This window comes from Xenopus laevis, chromosome 4L (genome assembly GCF_017654675.1).
Source record: "Xenopus laevis strain J_2021 chromosome 4L, Xenopus_laevis_v10.1, whole genome shotgun sequence".
Lineage (NCBI taxonomy): Eukaryota > Metazoa > Chordata > Amphibia > Anura > Pipidae > Xenopus > Xenopus laevis.
Genome location: NC_054377.1, coordinates 35,756,608 through 35,779,949, shown reverse-complemented (window position 1 = coordinate 35,779,949; position 23,342 = coordinate 35,756,608). Strand labels below are relative to the sequence as shown.

The 23,342-nt window shown below is 42.2% G+C and overlaps 2 protein-coding genes across 7 annotated transcripts in view; one reads left to right on the top strand and one right to left on the bottom strand.

Moving 5' to 3' along the window:
* Positions 1–5,016: 5,016 nt before the first annotated feature.
* Positions 5,017–6,689, bottom strand: ddx28.L (DEAD-box helicase 28 L homeolog). The gene has a single exon (XM_018257769.2). The coding sequence runs from the start codon at positions 6,687–6,689 to the stop codon at positions 5,130–5,132; it is 1,560 nt and encodes a 519-aa protein (XP_018113258.1). The 3' UTR covers positions 5,017–5,129.
* A 22-nt stretch (positions 6,690–6,711) lies between these two features.
* The window catches only part of dus2.L (dihydrouridine synthase 2 L homeolog), a 254,007-nt gene continuing 237,376 nt past the window's right edge, over positions 6,712–23,342 (top strand). For 4 of the 6 annotated variants that reach the window (XM_041590114.1, XM_041590115.1, XM_041590112.1 and 1 more), the window contains exon 1: positions 6,712–6,846. The gene's annotated coding sequence lies outside the window, so the exon portion shown is untranslated. Of the gene's footprint in view, positions 6,847–23,022; positions 23,044–23,342 lie in introns of those variants that run through there. The other 2 variants (XM_041590116.1, XM_041590113.1) reach the window with 2 other exon arrangements.

Here is a 23,342-nt window from a genome sequence, read left to right as displayed (position 1 = left end):
CCAATTAGAAAATGTTCCAATTACCACCACTCTTTGTAGTCTATCTTTTAGCCAGTTCTCTATCCAGGTACAAATACTATGTTCCAGGCCAACATTCCTTAATTTAACCAGTAACCTTTTGTGTGGCACTGTATCAAATGCTTTAGCAAAGTTTACGTAAATCACATCCACTGCCATCCCAGAATCGAGATCCCTACTTACCTTCTCATAAAAAGAAATTAAGTTAGTTTGGCAAGATCTATTACGCATAAAACCATGCTGGCACAAACTCATAGTATTATGATTTGCTATGAAGTCCAGTATCTTATCCTTTATTAACCCATCGAAAAGCTTTCCTACCACTGACGTCAGACTAACTGGCCTATAGTTTTGAGGCTGAGAACGGGATCCTTTTTTTAATAGAGGCACCAAATTAACAAGTCTCTCTGCACTATGCCAGATCTCAATGAATCCTGAAAAATTAAGTAAAGAGGTTTGGCAATCACAGAGCTAAGATCGCTAAGTACCCTGGGATGAATAGCATCTGGCCCCGGACCTTTGTTAATCTTAACATGTTCTAGTCTCTTTTGAATTTCATCATGTGTGAACCATGCATCATTAGTTGTATTACTAGAATTGGGACTATTAAGAAGGAAACCTTCACTTACTGGTTCCTCATTTGTATAGACAGATGAAAAATATGAGTTCAGAATCTGCGCTTTTATTTTGTTTTCATCAACCAGCTGACCCCCCTCTGATAGTAAGGGTCCCACCCCTTCCTGCTTCATTTTTTTACTATTAACATATTTAAAAAATAATTTTGGATTTTTTTTACTGCTTGCTGCAATATCGTTTTCTATATCAATTTTAGCTTGCCTTATAGCTTCTTTGCATGATTTATTGGCCTCCTTGTACCTTATAAATTATTCGGCTGTCCCAGCTAACTTGAAATCCTTAAAAGCACGTCTTTTCTTACCCGCCTCAACACCAACGCTTCTATTGAACCAAAAAGGTTTTGCTTTGCAACGACGTTCCTTGCTTACAAGTGGAATATACTGACAAGTATATTTATTAAGCAGCATTTTAAAGACTTACCTTTTTTGTTCTGTGTTTAACCCTGTGAAACGCATTTCTCACTTAATATGTTGCAGAGATGCCCTTATACTGTCAAAGTTTGCACGTCTGAAATTTAGTGTTTTAGTTACTCCCTTATAGAATTGCTTCTGCAACAGAATCTCAAAGGAGACCATGTTATGATCACTATTCCCTAAATGCTCACCCACACAAATGTTAGAGATAAGTTCAGTAGTATTAGTTATTACAAGGTCCAAAAGAGAGTTATTCCTAGTAGCTTATTGAATGAGCTGGAATAAAAAGTTGTCATTCAGCATATTTACAAACCTACTAGCTTTTTCTGTCTTAGCAACTCCATTACCCCAGTCAATGTCTGGATAATTGAAGTCACCCATAGCAACAACCTGACCCAGCTGTGAAGCCGCTTGTATCTGCAAGAGTAGCTGGGCTTCATACTCGATACTTATACAAGGTGGTTTATAGCATACACCAATGATAATTCTTTTTGTTACCTTTTGCCCAGTCAAAATCTCTACCCAGCGGGATTCTACACCCTCACCCGTGCCAGCTATGTTTATTTCTTTAGCACATGGCTTTAATTCAGGCTTTACATACAAACACACTCCTCCACCCTTTTTAATCCCTCTGTCCCTCCTAAAAATGGTGTAATCATTTAAACTCACAATCCAGTCACATGTTTCACCAGGTCTCAGTGGTACCAATTATATCATAATTTTTAGAGCATGCAATTAATGCCAAGTCTCCCATTTTACCTGACAAACTCTGTGCATTTGCCAGCATACAGTGTAGGTTACAACTTTTGAAATTTGCATTACTTAGTGGAGGATTATATGTTAAATTAGTATTATACTGTTTTCCTTGTAACAGAGGGACCTCCTTAGCTGGTAAACTGTATGCCCCCTCACTCCTCCCCCATGACCCCTTACTATCCCCACTGCCCCTCTACCATAGCTTCCCCATAATTCTTTATCTTACCCCCCCCTTGCCTAGTTTAAACACTCCTCCAACCTCTTTCCATTCTTTCCCCTAGCACCATGGACCCCCTTCCATTGAGGTGCAAACCGTCACGACTGAATAGGTTGTACCCCAAGAAAAAACCTTGTGCATACTTATTTGATGGCTTACATTTACACTAATTACAATATAAACAGTCAGTTTATGAAAACCAAATATCTTTGGAACACATTGTTGATGTTGATGAATCCAAATTGGTTAAATTTGTCTTTCTACTCCAAACTACTCAACTGCAATGCTACACTAAAAATATTGCAATTGGCCACATCTTACCCAATTTCTTACATACAATTGTAAAACACCCTAAATATTGATGCCAAGGGTCTTCTGAACAGTTTGATGCCCAATATGCATAGACATACCAAAGCAGGTGGCATGTGAGGACCCCAAATAAAAATAGTGTAATTGCATTTTCTTTGATGGCTGGATGGGTCCTGGAGCAGCGTGTCTGCAGAGCATCGGTAAGTGCGTGGGCGGGCGCATTTGAAGCTGGAAGTCGCAGGACCGACATGACAGTCCCCTAGCCTCATTGCCCAGGGGGCTGTCAATGCTGCCCACTCACTGCAGAGGCAGCTCAAGCCACAATGCAGAGAGAATAGTAGGTTTCTGCAAGGACGTACATTGTACGTCCTTGGCAGTTAAAGCCCTTGCCTACCAGCATGTACGCCATCCGTGCTTTGTAGGCAAAGGGTTAAGCCCAGAAACTTTAACCTAGCAAAATCCCCAGTGTCAGAGGTGCTCAAGCAGGAGGAACCCAACCACAAAATATCCTTGTTCTAAAAAGGCTCTGCTAACATCCACCAAACATAAGACCCATTGAAGGTCAGGGACCGGTGGGAGGCCAACATATGGAACCAAGTGCTTCAAACCCCCCTGACAATTTCTCCCATATACAAGTGCAGAACACTACAGCTGTACTTGATATACAGGGCCTACAACACAAGAACCCTCCTACATAAGCTCAACCCTGAGATTCCCTTCTACATGTCTGAGGTGTAACATAGAGGAAGGCACGTTAATGCACACCTGGTCCTGTACTTAACTACAGACATGCTGGGCTGCCATTCAGGGAGAATTACTAAGTTGCTGGGGTTTGCCACTCGATCCAAAGTGGTACTTACTTGGTATGGATCCCCCAACTCAGCTGACTTGCCGGGCCAAAAAATTAGTATACACAATACTCTTTCAGGCCCGTAGGCTCATAGCCCAACACTGGAAGACACCAACCCCTCCCACATACCCGGAGTGGGAAAAAGCAGTCCCGGAAATACAAGCAGTTGAGTATTTAATAGCCAGAAAAGCTGGTACAACCTAACAACACCTGAACATTTGGCAACTGTGGATAATGGAAAATGTATAATTGCATGAAAACGAATATACTCTGTAAATACTGTTACTGTCTGTGCTATGCATTTTCACCAGCTGTGTAAAACACTGTTAAACTGTAATGTATCAACAACGGCTATATGTGTAATTGCTGGTTAAATAAACTTACCTGAACAACAACAAGAAAAATTGTCCTTGTATTTGAAGTAGGTGGTGTTAAGGCAAAAGTCTAGCAACAAACATTCATCCATGCAACTCACAAGTAACACCTGGTTCTAGGAGTTGCATGATACATTGGTAATCCTATCACAGTAACTACACAGAATTCACACCTCTGTAAATTTCAACTGTCACCTCTCTGAAAAATTACAATGGGCCATTGTGATTGGATTAGTGGAAGAGTTTATATGACAGGGATTTCCCATACCAGTCAGTTGAACTGAAGAAGATGCTCGGATGTGTAATGAAATGTCTTCAATGTTTACTCAACAAGTCCAGTTGCTCTAGAATTACTTATACGAGATATACCATGACCTGGATAAATAAAAATCTTCATAGTCATAGTTAAGTGTGAGAGGTTGTTGTCAAACTTGCCATGATATGTTACAGGCATAGCCAGGTTGGTGGCCTTGCAGTTGGGAAACTTCTTGTCTGCCTACAATCCACAGCAGCCCCTGCTTTGCTCATTGTAAAGGATGGTCAAAGAAGCACATATATGCTTACCCTGGGCAGATCCTGGCTGATTTTCCTGCCACAGTCCACATCTACAGAGCTGGTACATACACTATGCCACTCATTGTCACCACAGCTCATTACTGATCTGTTGCTGCTTTGCCAGTAAGTTTATGTCACCGTGGGAAGGGCGGGGGGAATTATACATAAACATAGTGGATGGCCACTTGCAATTCCCTGCACCTGATCATAAACTGTTACAGAAAAACAGCTGCAGTGTTGTTTCCATGCAACTACCTGAATCTGGTTGTATACTGTTGCAAAACAACAGCTGCATGTTTGTTTTTCTGCAACTCCCTGTGCCTGATCATATATCACTTTGCAGAAACAGTGTATGGTTTAGTGCCTGTTGCAGTAGAGAAAAAGTTGCAGCTGTTATTCTTAAATTGAATAACAGTTCATACTAAAGTACACCATTTGTATATTTTCATTTATAATTTAATAACAGATGCATAGGGTGTAGCAATGTATTACGGACTATAGATTATGTCCATTTCGGCATGAAGATTTGTGAATGCATATTGCTGTGGAACATACCATTTCACTATAAAAAAAATCATTTATGCTGAGCATTTAAAAAAATATTGTTATAGATTATTGCACAGCTGTGTGGGACTGGGAACAGACAAAGACACACACAGGAGTTTTGCCTGCTACTGTAGTTTCAGTCTGTCAGTCAGTGCTATGACCATTTCCTGTGGGAAAAATAAGACAATTCAATCCCTCATTTAGCCTAGACTATGAACTGAAAGTTTTTCTCTGCAACCCTAATATAATAATGTTTTTAGGCAATAAAATGCTTTCCAAATGTGTTTTTTCATGCATTATTACAAATTTTGAGGAAAGATGAACAATACCTGAAAATTAATATTATGCAAAATGCTGCCTTTAATGCAAACATGAATATTTTGTATTTAATGTATTTTCCTTTAACACACATAATGAAAAGAAAAATTATTAACTGTATCCTCAATAGTTTCATTTTACAAGTTTTTTTGTAGAAGATCCTTTTTAGTGATGCAAGGAAGCATGATATGTTTACGAACTGCGGTTTCAATTTTCTGCACCAGTTCCACATCCCAAGCATGTGTAACAAAGCTAACAGCAGTCCAGGGTCCCCCACTACCCACACGCCCCACTCTGCCCACTCTATGCAAGTAGTCTTGAAGAGTAAAAGGAAAGTCATAATTCACTACAGCTTTCACTCTAGAAATGTCAAGGCCCCGGGAGGCTATGTCTGTGCAAACCAGCACTTCATTTTGTCCATTCTGAAAGGATTTATAGATGTCCATTCGCATTCTGGCTGGCATTTGCCCATGTAGTCTGTAGTGCTTTATGCCATGTTCCTCGAGGATGTAACTCAGCCAATTCACAGTACTAGAATTGTTGCAGAAAACAAACACCGCAGTCCCAGGATTCCTAACTTGTTGCTCCTTCAACAGTGTAAGTAGTTCAGAAACTTTTTCTGCCCCTTTAACTCTCAGAAAAGTCTGCTGGACATGCAACTGGGGGAAGTGCAACTTGCTGCTTTTAATTGTGGTGATAATTCCTAGACCTGTAATTTTACCAAGCACCTGACCAATGCCACTAGGAAAGGTGGCACCAATAACAGCAAGCTGAGCCATTTTTTCAGAACCCTGTATGTCACTTGGACTGGAAGCTATCTTAATGTTCTTAAGAATATCACCAGCCAGTTTCGAAAATGTACTATCAGTCAGGGTATCTGCTTCATCAAGTACCACATAACAAAGACTGGTCAGATTAATAAGATCTTTCTGCAAAGCTTTCCAGAGTGCCCCAGGGGTAGCTACCAAAATATCTATCGGAGTCCTACTCAGTTTGGTTTCAACTAGTGCTTGGCCGACTCCACCCCCAACAAACTGTATGTTCAATTTTAACTTTGCACAAAAGTTTTGAGCTACTGACACAATCTGAGCAGCAAGCTCCCTTGATGGCACCAAAACTAAGCTGCGAGGTTGTGACAAAGAAGCTGAGAGTTTGGAACTTCGGAGTCCATGCAAAATGGGCAAAAGGTACCCAAGAGTTTTGCCACTGCCCGTCTCAGCTGTACAGAGAATATTATTTCCTTGAAGAAGATTACGTATTAACTTCATCTGCACCCACGTAGGGCTGGTAATGCCTATGGCGTCAAGTAGTGATACCAGCTCCTCAGACAATCCTAAAGATTGAAAGTTGTAGGAGGTGTCAGTTCTTGCTCCATGCTGTTGTTGTTGCTGCAAAATGGTAAAGTGATCGCCGCATGATGCATTTTTCTTCCATCCGTGACTCACCAATGGAACATTCTCCCACCGCCCGATGGTCTCTGCAGCATACTGGTTCAGTTCCTTCCTTCTGCTAAGGATGAGAAGCTTCCCTGTTCGGGAAGGTAATACAGATGGTGCCAATGGTTGCTTTCTTAAATTATCAAACTGTAATTGAGCACGACAGGGAAGTCGGATTACAGGTAGATTAGCACAATATCGTCGGGTTATAAAATACCACCAAAAAGCAGGTCGAACCACACTATTTCCTGTATGCAACATGCTGGAATATCAAATGAGAAGACGCAAGGTTACTCTCTTTTCCGGCTGAACGTGGGCTTTGTTTGATGACGATCTAGGCGTTTAGGATATGACGTAGTGTATTAACCCACGTGTTTGCCAAAATAGCGTTTTGTCACAGTTTAGTGAAGAAAAGCAGGTAAGGCATAAGAAACGTACTGCGGCCTTTTGCACAATTACACAAGAGGCTCGCAAAGAAATGCCGCGATCTGCATGTGGTTATTGTGGTTGTGTACCTTTACTGTTTAGATTCTCATATTGCAAGTTGCAACCTCGCTGCTTCTATTCAAGTGATTCTTCTTTACCAAAACCTCTCTGCATTTTTCTACTTCCACGTTCTCATCTGATCTGTCTTTATGCCCTTTCTCTATTCTGGCTTCATGGTAAGCATTGCATTACAAAAAAACTACTGGCCCCCATAGGAAAAATCATAGAAAAGACTAGAAACTAGTTTTATAGTAGTTTTTGGGCAACCCTGATGTAAAGACACCATGTTGGAGCTCTATAAATACATGTTGATAATAATAATAATAATAATAAAAGCTATGTCTGTTCCTCATTTTTGTGTCTATTAATGTATTGTAAAACTGTATAGTGCTGCAGTTAGCACTTTTTAAATATTGACTAAAGGGGTAGTTTGCCTTTGTTTGTGTATTTTATAAAATTCATAGTCTTAGAAACCTCCCAGATTGTTATCATTATTTATAGTTTTTTCTGTTTTATTAATTATCTTCATAGAGAATTGCAGCGCTCCCAAATATTAAGAAAACCACCTTTATTGCACACTAGTAAGCACCTACTGCTAAAGTGCTGTATGATTGTTTGCATGTTATTAATTACCTTCCCCCTAATGCCTTTGCAAGTTTTTAGATGGATACACTGGCATCCAAACAATGATTGTTAAAATATTTTGCTACAATTTTATTGTAAGTGTTACTTTTTATGACTTCTATTTCTAGTCAGGCCCTCAACTTTTCATATTCCTAGAAACAGATTGTTTTCATTATTTTATAGTTTTATCTGTTTTATGAATTATCTTCCCCCTAATGCCTTTGCCATTTTTCAGATGGATATGCTGGCAGCCAAACAATGATTGTTAAAATATTTTGCTACAAATTTTATTGTTAGTGTTACTTTTTATGACTTCTATTTCTAGTCAGACCCAGCACTTTTCATTTTCAGTCTCATTCAAATCCGTTCCTTAGTTAGATTGGACTAAAACTGCTTTAGTTACTATACAGTTTAGTAAATCATGATACTGCCAACTCCTCTCTTAATTATACAGTATTTCCATTTAAGTAATTGTGACTTTTGAAAAGAATTGGCTGCACCAGTCAAGATTTAGGTGTGTCATATTAAAGGAAATGTGTACATGTACAATCAGTTATTTTGTGTTTGTTTATTGTATACAATTTAAATTACATTGCAGATAGGTTTTCATTTTTATCCTATGTTTTGTATATTTAAAACGTGAAATGAGTTGGCAAGCTTTGTGAATGGATTTCAGCACAGTGGTTACATGATTTAGATTATATCATTTGAAAGCAAACATTTGCATTGGATTATGAATATATACATATCTTAGCACTAGTTATGAACATTATATAAAGAATGACAAGCACAGGGCCTGGATATCTAAATGCTTTCTCCTTATAGTTTGCTGTTCACTAGAAGAGTGAAAGCCTATGGATACAATGTGCTAAGGAAGGCCTTCCCATATGCTCACTTGCACCCTAGAGAGCATAAAGTCACAAGTGCTTTACAAAATGGGCAAAGTTATGCACTCATTATTGTGCCTAGCAGCATGCCTATGTTTAATAAATGTTGCTTGCAGTCTGTAACATGCATCAATGTGCGAAGTATGCAGCTAGATTTGGTTCATGAGAATAGTCCTCTCATCTTTTTTTCCAATTTCCTTTTTATCTTCCACCTTTTACTAAAGATATTAACCTTTCATCCGCACAAAAGCAATTTTTTATAGCAAATTTTTTTATAAAAAATACTTTACCCATGTTTTCAAATTTTTTTTTTTTTACATATGTTTTTTTGTTATAGTGTCATATAGATTCACTTCTTAATCGTGTACCACAACCATTATTATACCACATATTTACATCTATACAAACAATAGTATGTTCTGTATAATTATTGTTAGTTACTCACTGACTAGGATACGTATAGGCAGGACACGTCTCTAAATCACTGGCACATTGCAGGTTTCTACATTTCTGTATAGCTGCAAGAAAAATGCTCTTATCAGTTGTCTGGAACTTAGTTTACACAGTAGCAAATACTCTTCAGTTGCTTAAAAATAAAGTTACAAAGTATATCACTATAGGGAGCAGTTCAACCCACAATTTTCATTCATTCCCTTGGGGATAATGTATCGAGTTTCCAGGTCCAGAAGCACTCTCTTTGTAGTAATTTCTTATCTATTTTAGTATAATTTGCTTTAACCTCTTCCAGCACTTGCCAGCTTCATTAAGATACTTTATATTTACATTCTGCCTAGTGCTGGCTTACTGATGTAATTTTAGAGTGTGCATTCCAGATGGAACTATGATGCTCATTCAACCTTAATCTTATCATCCTGTTAGTTTTTCCTACATACCCCTTACCACACGGGCATTTCAAGTAGTATATTACATTATTCAACATACATGTGTGATACCCCCGTAGTTTAATTTGGGCTCCTTGTGTTGGATGTAATACTGTATCTCCTTTTATCACACTATTACAGTTCTGGCATGACTTTCAGGGAAAGGTACCCACCACTGGTTTACCCATGAATACTTGATTAGAATTGGTCGTTCTATAACATAATAAACGTTACTTTAAAGGTGAACCACCCCTTTAAGTATCAATTAATTAATTGGTCTTTAAGAATGTGAGATAAATTCCTCAAGGTCTTTAGAAAAAATTCTGTCTATAAGTGGTTATAGGTAGATAGATTTTATACAGTCATAAACAAAGTTTATTTTCTTATCTTTCAATTACAAAGTATAATAATAGGCATCCAAGTGGATACAATGTATTAAAGCTAGGCTAATCTGCAAGGTTGTATACATAATAACAATTCAAATAGAAACAATTGGGGTTAGAGCAGAACACCCAGTAAAGCTGAGTATACATTGCCCCACCCCCCACCAACCCAGTTCAGAACACCTGCAAGTATGACCTTAAATTAGTGACCAAGCTTACTCCTTTAAAAATTAACTTTTAATTAAATTGCAATTAAAAAATGTAGCGCACCATGCGTGAACAGTGTAACACACCACAACCAAAAACAAACTCACTGCGCTTAAGAGCGCAATGCTGGACCGTGTCCATAAAAAAACATGTAGCTAAAAACTGCAATAGGTGGACAGGTGGTGAGACCTTATTATTTTGCAAGTATAGTCTCAATAGTCAAAATCCTTTTACATTAGGTAGGTAACAAGCCACAGTGGGCTACCCCCCCTCCCTTCCAGTCCCACACGGCACAGCCTGTCTGTCTACATTGGGAGCGATAGCTGCTCTCACCATCGTCCACCTATGCCGCCTTGCCCTATGCGTTTCGCCGCATGAACGGCTTCCTCAGTGGCATAAGTGAATTCCGGTCGTGGAATTCCTGTTGAAATACCTTCTAGCCGGCATATTTTCAGATGGCAATTCCGCTGTTAAACGTCATTTGTGGAAGTGCCATTGTATGCGGTTCAGCGTGGCTTGAATCTAAGTGCGCATGTGTAGTCTGTGCTGATCTGCCTGAAGGATGCGCGTATGTCTTAACAGTGTTAGCTACAGTGTAGCGAAATTGCTCTAACTAGATATACTAGTACACCTTCAATCTGAATATGCACCTTATATTCTAAAGCTTGCGCTGTCAGTTTGAATGACAAACAATTTTCTAAAAATCTGGGAAAATATGATAATTGCAAAAGTGAGAGTATGTCATCATAATACTCCAGGGAATATTCTCTAAAGTCACATTTCTATAAAAATGGTGAAAACATGAATCCTTCATTAAGGCCATTGGGGGATTTGCTGTTCATAGCATGAATCCACCTGGCTTCAGCTTGTAACAATTTTTTGTTCACATCACCTATTCTTGAGGTTTGTCTTAATTGTTCCACTGCAATAAACTTCATTGCCATTATGAAATTAATTTATATGCACCGCTACTGAAGTGTTCCGTTTGTGTTTAACGTCCCCCACATGTTCGAGAATCCTTCTACGGAATTCCCATAGGGTTTTGCCCACGTACACTTTGCATTAGATATGCTACACATGTGCTTTTACAATTCATATAGTTTTTATGACATATTCCACATCGTCCCTTAACTGTTTGACGTTTAGTATTCTCTCAACCAGCGAGCATGCTAAACAGTCACCTGTCAGGACTGCCAGAAGTACCCGACCCAGAAGTACCCGACGGCACTGTTTACACTCTTATCTTCACAGTGAAGATCCAAGATGGCGGCGCCTATGCTGAACACATGGCTGCAGCATCGCTGCATGACAATGTCATCACTGGTGCCGGGATCTCGTCATAAAAGGGCGCCCAAAACACTGTGACGGCGCCCAAGAATAGGATTTGCTGCCATTGATCCTGGGTTCCTGTTTGTGTTTCCTGATTCCTGCTCCCAGTCTGTTTCTAGCTCCTGCCTTGGTTCTGACCCCCTGCCTGAACTCTTGATATTTTGTTCTGATCTGCCTGCCCTCGTTAACTCCTGCCTGTGACCACTACTACTGATTCTGCTTAACCCTTTGGATACCGCGACCTTGCTCTCTCAAGAGGGCTTCCTCCTTGATCCAGACTACCTCCCTGCAGAGAGCTCCCGGCTCCCTGACATTATTCTTGGGCCATGGATCCCACTGAGGAAACTCAGCCAGATTTCGGCAGGGCCTTTCGAGGTCTGCATACTCGCATGGAGGCGCACGAAGCTCGGCAAAATTATGTTGGATGCACCCTGGATGCGATTTTGGAAAAGTTATCCATGCTGACGCCAACTACTCCAACGCCCATGCTAGTTACTGCCGACATGGCTACACAGTCCTCCACTTCTGGTCCACGTATTCCTGCACCGCCTCTCTACAGTGGTGACCCTCAAGCCTGTCGTGGTTTTGTGAATCAGTGCCAGATTCGGTTCACCCTGCAACCTGCAGAATTTAACTCTGAGCGAGCTAAGGTTGGTTTCGTGATCACTCGTCTGGCAGGGAAAGCGCTCGAATGGGCATCTCTGCACTGGGAGATGGAGTCTCCTTTAATTGATGATTCCAAAGCCTTCCTTCAAGAATACCGGACTGTGTTCGATGCTCCCGGTCGGGTGGCGACCGCTGCTTCTCGTCTGTTCCAGATCCGACAAGGAAATCGCAGTGTAGCAGAATATGCCATTGAATTCCGTATTCTCGCTGCAGAGACTTGTTGGAACAATGATGCCTATCATGCTGCCTTCTACAATGGTCTCTCTATCCGCCTCAAAGATGACCTGGTCTCCCGTGAATTACCCACGCAGGTTGAAGACCTCATTGCTTTGTCTGTCAAGGTGGACACCCGTCAGAGAGAACATCAAGCTGATAGGGACGAGTCAAGAAATTTCAACCCATGTTGGCTCCTCGCTTTCAAAGACCTCTATTACCTCCTACCCCCCAACAGCCTTCTGTTATTCCTACGGAGGAACCTATGCAAGTCGCAAGAGCTTGTTTCTCTGAACAGGAGGAACTCCGGAGACGTACGGCTGGACTTTGTCTCTACTGTGGGGGTCAATCTCACTTTGCCAACTCCTGTCCTGTGAAGCCTCAGAGTTCCACTCTTCAAGGTAACCTTGGAAAGACTCATGTAGGGGGTGTTACTCCCAAGTCACAAGAGAACTCTCACAGGTTTCTTCTGCCTTTACAGATCCGGCTGTCCACTAAGACCATTGTTGGCTCAGCTTTTATCGACTCTGGAGCTGCCGGAAATTTCATGGACGCTCTCTTTGCCAAGCATATGAATGTTCCCCTGTTTCCATTGGCTCCTCCACTTCGAGTAACCGCCATTGATGACCGACCCCTTGAATCCGAGTTTATATCTCTATGACGACTGGGGAATTGCCTGTGCAGGTTGGGACTTTACACAAAGAAAAGTTATCGTTCTTGATTATTTCCTGTCCTTCTGTTCCAGTCGTCTTGGGGCTTCCCTGGTTATGCCTGCATAACCCTATCATTGATAGGGTCCTCAGGGCAGGTTTCCCGTTGGAGTCCATGCTGCCAACAGCACTGCCTTCCTGCTGAACCCATCCAGAGGGTGAATATTTCTACGTAAGATTTGAAGACGCTTCCCTCCTTCTACAAGGAATTCTCTGATGTCTTCTGTAAAAAGTCTGCAAAATTTCTCCCTCCTCATCGTCTCTATGATTGTCCAGTTGATCTCCTGCCTGGAACCATGCCTCCTAGAGGTCGCACTTATCCTCTCTCCCCAGCAGAGACCTCTGCCATGAAGGAATATATCCAAAAAAATCTCCAGCGGGGGTTTATTCGCCCTTCTACTTCTCCTGCAGGGGCTGGATTCTTCTTTGTGGAGAAGAAGGATGGAGGCCTGCGTCCTTGTATTGACTACCGGGGTCTTAATAAAATCACTGTTAAGAACCGGTATCCCTTGCCTCCGATTGCAGAACTTTTTGACCAACTGCAGGGGGCTAAAATCTTCACTAAGTTGGATCTCTGTGGGGCGTATAACCTCATCCACATCCGTGAAGGTGACGAATGGAAGACAGCATTCAACACTCGTGATGGGCACTATGAATACCTCGTGATACCCTTTGGTCTCTGCAATGCCCCCGCTGTCTTCCAAGAATTTGTGAACGACATTTTCCGGGATCTCTTGGGAAAATTTGTGGTCGTGTACCTTGATGACATCCTGATTTTCTCCAAGGACCTAGCAAGCCATCGCTCCCAGGTGAAGGAAGTACTCTCTCGTTTGAGGAAGAATTCCCTCTCTGCCAAGCTGGAGAAATGCATGTTTGAAGTGTCCAAGATTCCTTTTCTGGGCTATATCATCTCCCCAGAGGGTTTCGAGATGGATCTTTGAAAGTGTCTGCAATCCAACAGTGGCCCCTACTGCTGAGCACCAAGGCAATCCAGAGATTCATTGGTTTTGCCAATTACTACCGGCAATTCATTAAGGGGTTATCTTGTCGTATTGCTCCTATCCTGAAAGTGTCTGCAATCCAACAGTGGCCCCTACTGCTGAGCACCAAGGCAATCCAGAGATTCATTGGTTTTGCCAATTACTACCGGCAATTCATTAAGGGGTTATCTTCTCGTATTGCTCCTATCCTGGCCCTCATCCGAAATGGGGGTAAACCCAGCTCATGGCCCCCTCCTGCTATAGAAGCTTTTCAATCCTTGAAGGATGCCTTCACTTCTGCTTCGGTTCTCCGCCATCCTGATCCGGAGTTACCTTTCTTCATCGAGGTGGATGCTTCTGAAATTGGAGCTGGAGCTATCCTGTCCCAAAGACATCCCTCTGATGGAAAGTTGCACCCATGTGCGTATTTCTCTAAGAAGTTCTCTCCTGCCGAACAAAATTATGATGTAGGAAATCGAGAACTCCTGGCTGTCAAGCTTACCTTAGAAGAATGGCGTCACCTCCTTGAAGGTTCCTTGATCCCAGTCACGATCTACACAGATCATAAGAATCTTGAGTTCATTCAATCTCTCAAGAGGCTGAATCCCAGACAAGCAAGGTGGGCTCTCTTCTTCTCTCGATTTAACTTTGTCTTGACTTATCGCCCTGGCTCCAAGAATCGGAAAGCCGATGCTCTGTCTCGAAGTTTCACTCCGGTGGATCGTACTCCTGAAAGACAAGAGCCAATTATTCCTCCTGTCAAGATCATCGCTTCTTTGTACCCTCAATTTGCTGATCAAATTCTGGCTGGTCAATCTTCTGCCCCTCCTGATACTCCCATCGGAATGGCATTCGTACCTCCTGAACTTCATCTGCCTATCCTGCAACAGACTCATAGCTCCAAGCAAGCGGGACATCCTGGTCCTCCTAAGACTCTAGAACTTTTACGGCGTCTAGTCTGGTGGCCAACTATTCGTAAAGATGTCAAAGACTTTGTTGCTGCTTGTACTGTTTGTGCCACTTCCAAGCCTAGCGGGTTACTACAGCCATTGCCTATCCCCTCTCGTCCTTGGACGCATTTGGCAATGGACTTCATAGTCGAACTTCCTCCCTCCAGTGGGAACACCGTGATCTGGGTCTTCATAGATCGTTTTAGCAAGATGGCCCACTTCATCCCTTTACGGAAGCTTCCATCTGCAGTGGAGTTGTCGCAGTTGTTTATTCAATTCATTTTCCGCCTGCATGGCTTCCCAGCGGAGATTGTCTCTGACAGAGGTTCCCAGTTCACGGCAAAGTTTTGGCGTTCCTTATGCAAGGTCTTGGGTATTGCTCTCCAATTCTCGTCTTCCTATCATCCCCAAACGAATGGGGCAGCGGAGCGAGTGAATCAAGCCTTAGAACAATTCCTGAGAAATCATGTCTCCCTCTGCCAAGATGATTGGTCTGACCTTCTTCCGTGGGCGGAATTTGCTCATAACGCCTGTCATTCATCCACTGGAAGATTTCCATTCATGTCTGTGTATGGCCAACATCCTCAAGCCTTTCCGCAAGACTTTGTTTTGACTGATGTCCCAGCCGCTGATGACCATGCGGCCCATATGTCCGCTATTTGGGCTGCAACCAAGTCTAATTGGGAGAAGAGTGCTCTTGTGCACAAGACCTTCGCTGATCGGAGACGTAGGTCCTCTCTTCAAGGTTGGTGATAAAGTTTGGCTTTCTTCCCGAAACATTTGTCTGAAGGTGCCGTCTCCCAAGTTGGGTCCGAAGTTTGTGGGTCCATTTCCCATCTTGGAGATTATCAATCCCGTGGCTGTCAGACTTCAGCTTCCCCCTGAGATGCGAATCCCCAACGTGTTTCATGTCTCCTTGGTGAAACCCGCTACCTCCAACCGCTTTTCTGTTGACCAGTCTCCCCCTCCTAATATCTCTGTGGATGGTCAACAAGAATATGAGGTGGAAAAGATCCTTGACTCCAGAATCTCCAGGGGTTCTCTTCAGTACCTCATAAAGTGGAAGGGCTTTGGCCCTGAAGAATGCTCCTGGGAAGGACACTCTGGTGTTCATGCTCCTCGTCTTGTGAGGGATTTCCACTGTAAGTTTCCCCAAAAGCCTTGTCCTGGTGGTCCAGAGGCCCCCCGTGGGGGAGGGGTACTGTCAGGACTGCCAGAAGTACCTGATGGCACTGTTTACATTCCCGGCGTTCATAGTGAAGATCCAGGATGGCGGCGCCCATGCTGAACACATGGCTGCAGCGTCGCTGCATGATGATGTCATCACTGGTGCCGGTATCTCGTCATAAAAGGGCGCCCAAAACACTGTGACGGTGCCCAAGAATAGGATTTGCTGCCATTGATCCTGGGTTCCTGTTTGTGTTTCCTGATTCCTGCTCCCAGTCTGTTTCTAGCTCCTGCCTTGGTTCTGACCCCCTACCCAAAATCTTGATATTTGTTTCTGATCTGCCTGCCCTCGTTAACTCCTGCCTGTGACCACTACTACTGATTCTGCTTAACCCTTTGGATACCGCGACCTTGCTCCCTCAAGAGGGCTTCCTCCTTGATCCAGACTACCTCCCTGGAGGGAGCTCCCGGCTCCCTGACATAACCACACTTGTAACAGCCCTTCCTTTTAGATGTTAACCATGTCGACTTAGTAGCTTGAGTAAAGTGACTCCTTGTTAGTTTGTCTCTTAAATTTTTACTCTGTCTAAAGGTTATTAAAGGGGTTTTTGCCAATAACCCCCTTTAGTTGGGAGTCTTGCTGCAATATATGGCAATGTTTGTTCACTATATGTTTGATTTTGTTGTGTTCTGCACTGTAATCTCCAACCAATCTAAACGATTTAGTGTTGTCTCCACATTTCAGTCTATTTATATTTTTGTTTGTATCTTTTGGGATCAAGAGAGTTTGCCTATTTGTTTCCAGTGCTCTTTGTGTAGGCTTTTTATAGGGAATTATGACTGTACCCCCCCCTCTCTGAAGCACTCATATGGTTTTCTAGCCTCAATTTTAAAATCTTCCTGGGTACTGCATATTCTTTTGACTCTCAAGTACTGTCCCACTGGGATCCCCGTAATGGTTTTACGAGGGTGTTGACTATTTGCGTGTAGTAAGCTGTTAGTTGCCGTCTCCTTCCTATACAGGGTTGTGGCTAGATTCCCCTGTTGGTCCCGAAAGATTATTATATCTAGGAAGTTCACCATCTCTTTATGTAACCTTCATGTTAATATCATAAGTATTCAACTTATCAACAAATGCTGATATCAGATATCAGTTGTACATACTCCGCTAATTGTTCACTGAATACGTAATTACGTTCCCACCATCCAAGGAAGATGTTTGCATAGGTAGGTGTGCATGGACTTCCCATCGCAGTGCCTCTAATTTGATGGTAATATTTATTGTTAAAGGTGAAGTAGTTGTGTGTTAGGTGAACTCTTAAAGTTCCACTATAAAATTATTGTGTTTGGAATACTGTTGGCCTCTTTGTTTGAGGGTTTCCCTCACTGATTCCAAGCCAAATGTATACAGGATGCTTGTGCTCAAAGATTCTACGTCCAGGCATGCTAGAAATTGCTTCTCTTTTAAATGGCGAAATGGCATCCATTGTATCCTGTACAAAGGAAAGAAGACTGTTCACGAATGGTTTCAAAATTTCATCTAGATAGATACTAGAATTTTCAGTGAGGCTGCATATGCCTAAAACAATTGGGCGGCCTGGGGGATATTTAGAATTCTTGTGGATTTTAGGAATGGTATAAAAAGCTGGTATTATTATAGGATGTTTCACTGTCATGAAATCACGTTCCTCTTTACTTAATATTTCTGATTCTCTGCCTATTTTCAGGATCTTAGATAAGGCTGATTGAAATTTTTTAGTGGGATCCTCATGCAATTTTATATAACATTTTTTGTCAAGAAGTCAAACATTCTGATACGTATGCTTTCCTGTCTTGAATCACGATATTGCCCCCCTTGTCACTGGGTTTTATGATATCACTGTTCAATTCTAATTACCTAAGCCCTTTGCGTTCTTTCCACGATAAGTTGTTATGTAACTTGGGCCGCGTGTGATATTATCATGCAGTATTTTAAAATCTGTTGTGCAAGCCTCAATAAATACCTCTATCTTGGGGCAAAGTGAATAGGGTGTGGTGAAGGTGCTTCTAGGTTTTAACATGGTAAATGGACCTTTAATTTCATTTCTGTGTTGTTTATTATCCTCTAGGACAGGGCTGTCCAACTGGTGGCCCGTGACCCCCCCCCCTTTATATGGCCCTCCACATCAAAATCTGCCTGCTGTGTCTGTTTACCATATATAAACTTTAAAAGGTATCACTACAGAGATTGACTGGCCTCTGCATTGTATAAACCTCAAATTCAGACTAATCCCCTGTATTGTTCACACCTGTGATCCCCCTGTATTGTTCACACTTGTGACTCCTCTATTGTTCATACCCCTAAAGCCCTGTACTGTTCACACCTGAGACCCAGACTGAAACTGCCCACATTGTTCACCTGTTCACACCTTATTCAAAATGCTAATGAGGCACCAGCACTGTGTCACTGTATGTAGTACATATTAGACTGGTCCTGATTCTGTTCTGCCTTCCCTATTGCTCCCTGTGTGTGTCATACTTTGGTATTTGTTCTGGGGGTTTGTTAGCATTTGAAAATTATTGTTAGTGGCCCCTAAGGTACCATATGCTGGGGTACTGTATTATACACAGGTCAGGAGGAGGCCTATGGATTTATGGGTATGTCTTATATGACTTAGCTTTTTTCCCATATGAGTGACATCCTTGCCAAATTCTTAAAAAACGAAAAAAAAAATCCCCTTAAAAGTGTACCCCTCAATGATGGTGCCCTAGACAGCTACCTATTCTGCCTACCAGTAGTTCCCTAGCCCTGATCCCTGCAGTGAGAACCAACCATTTGGTTTTTTGGTGTGCTATTAATGTGGACATGGTCTTGCGGTAACATGGGTGTGGTTTAAAGTGGGTTTGGTATAAAAACAGGGAGTGGCTAACACTGGCTTCCATTAAGTTGGACAGCGCTGCTCTAAGAGATAGCAGAGATCATCTAGGGCATTCTGCTCCTCCGCTGACCAATCCGCATTTTTCCCCTCTTTATTAAAGTGTTTGTATAAAAATTTTCTGCCGAATAAATGTCTTTAATCCAATTAAAAGTGTTAAATGTACTTGTAGGAGCAAAAGAAAGTCCTTTCTGCAACACTTTATATTGTTGCTCATTTAAAGTACACTGTGATAAATCTAATATTTGTAATGAATCGCTTCTTACTACCTGTTCAGCCGATATCCCCATCTCTGTCTGTCTCTTAAGTGACCCCTGTTTTTACCCTCTCAAGGTGGTCCTAAAAAAGGCTGGGTGTGAGTAGATGTGCCCATATTGGGTTTACTGCTCTTGTGTTGTTTTTTATTTTCATTATGTCTCTTAGGACTTAATGATGAGGCTGATACATCGCTCATTTCACTGTCAGAGCTGCTGATATCTGACATGGAGCGAGCAGTTTTCCCCTTTTGTTTATTTGTTAATGGTAGTTCTATCTTATACACTTTATTAGAGCTGAAATCTGCCTTGTCTCTGCAGAATTTATTCCATTTTCTCTGTTTTAACTCTCCTGCTACTTTGTCTATATTCGACTGTAAGTCACTCTCACATTTGGAAAACGATTCATGCTCTTTATGATTATCAATGGCCTTAGGATTTTCTTCCACCTCTATATCAATCTGCTTGAGTAATGACTCCTCTTCTGATTTAATCAGTTCCATTAGTTCCAATGAAGATTTAGTTAAGATGGAACACCACTTATCACGAAACAGGGTATTATCTAAGTTAGTGCTGTCCAACTTCTATGGTACCGTGTGCCGGAATTTTTCCAATCTACATGGTGGATTGCTGATAATTGAAGCCAGTGTTAGCCACTCCCTGTTTTTAGACCTCACCAACTTTAAACCACACCCATGTTACCGCAAGACCATGTCAACATTAATAGCACACCAAAAAAACAGATGATTGGTGCTCACTGCAGGGATCAGGGCTGGAACTAGGGGTAGGCAGAGTAAGCGGCTGTCTAGGACGCCATCATTGAGGGGCGCACTTTTAATGGGATTTTTTTGTTCTCTTTTTTTTCAAGCCTTTATTTAATAATTTGTTTCAGTAATGATGGTCACTCATTCGGGTGGAATCCCTTTCCTTCACCTTCTCCCTCTTGCCAGCAAGTAATAGTCCCTTCTGTGCGGTGCGGCAGTGCAGCGCGACTTACGTATACGCGTCAATGACGTCACTGATGTGGTTGGGTGGCAGAGAGATGCAGAGAGCTGGCGGCCTGCTTGGTGTGGCTCGCGATTGCTGCTCTCAGCCTTGCACAGTTGCACTGAACTGAAGACATTCTTTCTATTACTGTGAAAGTGTGAAGCTTGCTGCTGGCACAGCCAGGTACAGGCCGGGGGCCATATGTTTGCTGTTGCTGCTGGGCTGGGTGCTGGCAAAGGTACATAAATACTTGGGGGCAATTTGATGTGATCAGATTTATTTTTGGCTGCTGCTGCTGGCACAGATAAAGATTGGGGGCAATATGATGGCTGCTGGAGGGCTGTATGATGGATGGCTGCTGGGCTTGCTGGTACAGGGGGCAGTAATATAAATGAAAAAGTGTCCATTAACTGTGTGACATTTAGTGTTCTCTCAACCAGCGAGCACGCTAAAAAGTCGCCACAGCCCTTCCTTTTAGATGTTAACCATGTCGACTTAGTAGCTTGAGTATAGTAACTCCTATAGTGTAGCTAACACTGTTAAGACATACGTGCATCCTTCAGGCAAATCAGCGCAGACTACACATGCGCACTTAGATTCAAGCCACGCTGAACCGCATACAATGGCACTTCCGCAAATGATGTAGAACAGCGGAATTGCCATCTGAAAATCTGCAGACCAGAAGGTATTTAAACAGCAACTCCATGACCGGAATTCACTTATGCCCCTGAGGAAGCCGTTCACGCGGCAAAACGTGTAGGGCAAGGCGGCATAAGTGGACGACGGTGAGAGCAGCTCCTATCGCTCCCAACATAGACAGGCAGGGTGCGCCATGTGGGACTGGAAGGGAGGGGGGGTAGCTCACTGTGGCTTGTTACCTACCTTATGTAAAAGGATTTTGACTATTAAGACTATACTCGCAAAATAATAAAGTCTCACCACCTGTCCACCTATTGCAGTTTTTAGCTACATGTTTTTTATGGACATGGTCCAGCATTGCGCTCTTAAACACAGTTGAGTTTTTTGTTTTTTAAAGGAGTAAGCTTGGACAGTAATTTAAGGTATGACACTTGCAGGTGTTCTGAACTGGGTTGCTGGGGGGTGGGGCAATGTATACTCCACTTTACTGGGTGTTCTGCTCTAACTCCCAATTGTTTCTATTCAAATTTTTCTTATCTTTCCTAATTGCAAAGATGTTCCGTTAGTTAAACAGTCTTGTGGCTTTAAACGTGTCTTAATTAACCAATTGCCGCCCTCACCCATGTGACCCTCTTGCTGTATATCAGGACATTCCTGATTCTCTTCTTACATCACCAATCGTTCCTTCAGTGTCTCCTATAACGGAGTAACATCTTCTCCCCTACCTCTTTCTGTTGGGGTTCCTCAATGCTCTGTCCTGGCACCATTACTATTCTCCCTCTATGCTTCCTCCCTCGGCAAATTAATCAACTCGTATAGTTTCCACTACCACCTCTATGCTGACAATACTCAGATCTATCTCTCATCTCCTGATCTCAACACAGAACTCCTAACTCGCGTCTCCTCCTGCCTGTCCGCTATCTCTACCTGGATGTCGCAACTTCTCTAAAACTGAAATGGTTCTCTTTCCTCCAACTAACACCAGTAACATCCCGGAAGTATCCATCATAGCTAACAATTCCACTATCACCCCCTCTCCCCAGGCCCGGTGCCTTGGGGTTATCCTAGATTCTGCCCTGTCATTCACTCCTCATATCCAGTCACTTATTAAATCATGTCACTTCCAACTAAGGAACATATCCAAAATACGATCATTTATCACCCAAGATGCTGCCAAAATTCTTATTCACTCACACAGTAGTCTAGATGTGATATGGATATCACGTCTAGACTACTGTAACTCTCTTTTAATTGGCCTTCCCCTCCAGAGACTTTCACCTCTCCAGTCCATAATTAACACTGCTGCGAGGCTCATACACCTCAGCAGTCGCTCCTCCTCTGCCATCCCATTCTGTCAATCCCTGCACTGGCTTCCGCTACCTTTCAGAATCAAATTCAAATTAATGACCCTGACATTCAAAGCACTTCACAGCTCTGCCCCACCCTACATCTCTGAACTCATCTCTATATACTCACCCAGCCGCTTACTACGCTCCTCTACTGACCTGCAATTCAACTCTTCTCTCATTACCTCCTCACATGCTCGCATTCAAGACTTTGCAAGGGCTGCACCCCTCCTCTGGAACTCTCTACCACGGTCTTGACCACTCCCATACCTTGTGTATAACTCCCTTCCCTTTAGAGTGTATGCTCTTTTGCATAGGGCCTTCCTCACCTTTTGTACTGGTATTGATTGTGATGTATGTTACGCCATATGTTCTATGCATATAATTCATGTGATTTAGTTGTATAATCACATTTACTTTACAGTGCTACGCAATATGTTGACGCTATATAAATACATGTTAATAATAATAATAATAATTCACTTAAGGGGAAGCATGGCAGGAGAGTGATGGCAGATTGGCATATTTAACAACTTAAAGTCCAGCAATTTAAAGTATTGAAAGTAAGAGTTAGATAGAGTTGGACAGCAGTTGGATCAGTAGTTGGATTGTAAACGCCCAGCAAACATTGGACATCTCATCAAGACTTCACTGCTCATCATTATTAGCACTAATCACTCATATCCTCAGAAAATCTTCCCTTGATCTCAGCTCTCCTGCCAACTATTGTCCAGTTTCCCTTCCATTCACATCCAAATTGCTGGAAAGGCTTGTTTACAAACACCTGATCCAGCATCTCACTCTCAACTCCTTGACCCCCTGCAATCTGTCTTCCGCCCAACACACTCAGCTAAAACTGCTCTCACCAAAGTAACCAATGATCTTCTCCTGTCAAAGTGGAAAGGTCACTATTCCATACTAATCCTTCTAAATCTCTCTGCAGCCTTTGAAACAGTTGACCACCCACTCCTAGACATTTTATACTCAGCAGGTACTGTGAAATTGCAAATTTGCTAATAACATTTTCATAGGTGACAATTCAGTTATAGCTAGAACACACTGGTAAGATTACAGTTATCCCAGAAAATTATATATTTTTAGAAAGTACACTTTGATTCAAAATCAGTAAATAGCTCTCTTTGCTATGCTTATTGTTTTTTAAGCCTCTTACATATGATTGTTCTTTATTTGTTCCGCTGCAGTGGATTTTCCATGCGTTCAACTGCAGAATGAAATACAGACTGCTGCAGGACATGTGTTCAACTTGCATTAGGCACTTCCTAGGTTAAA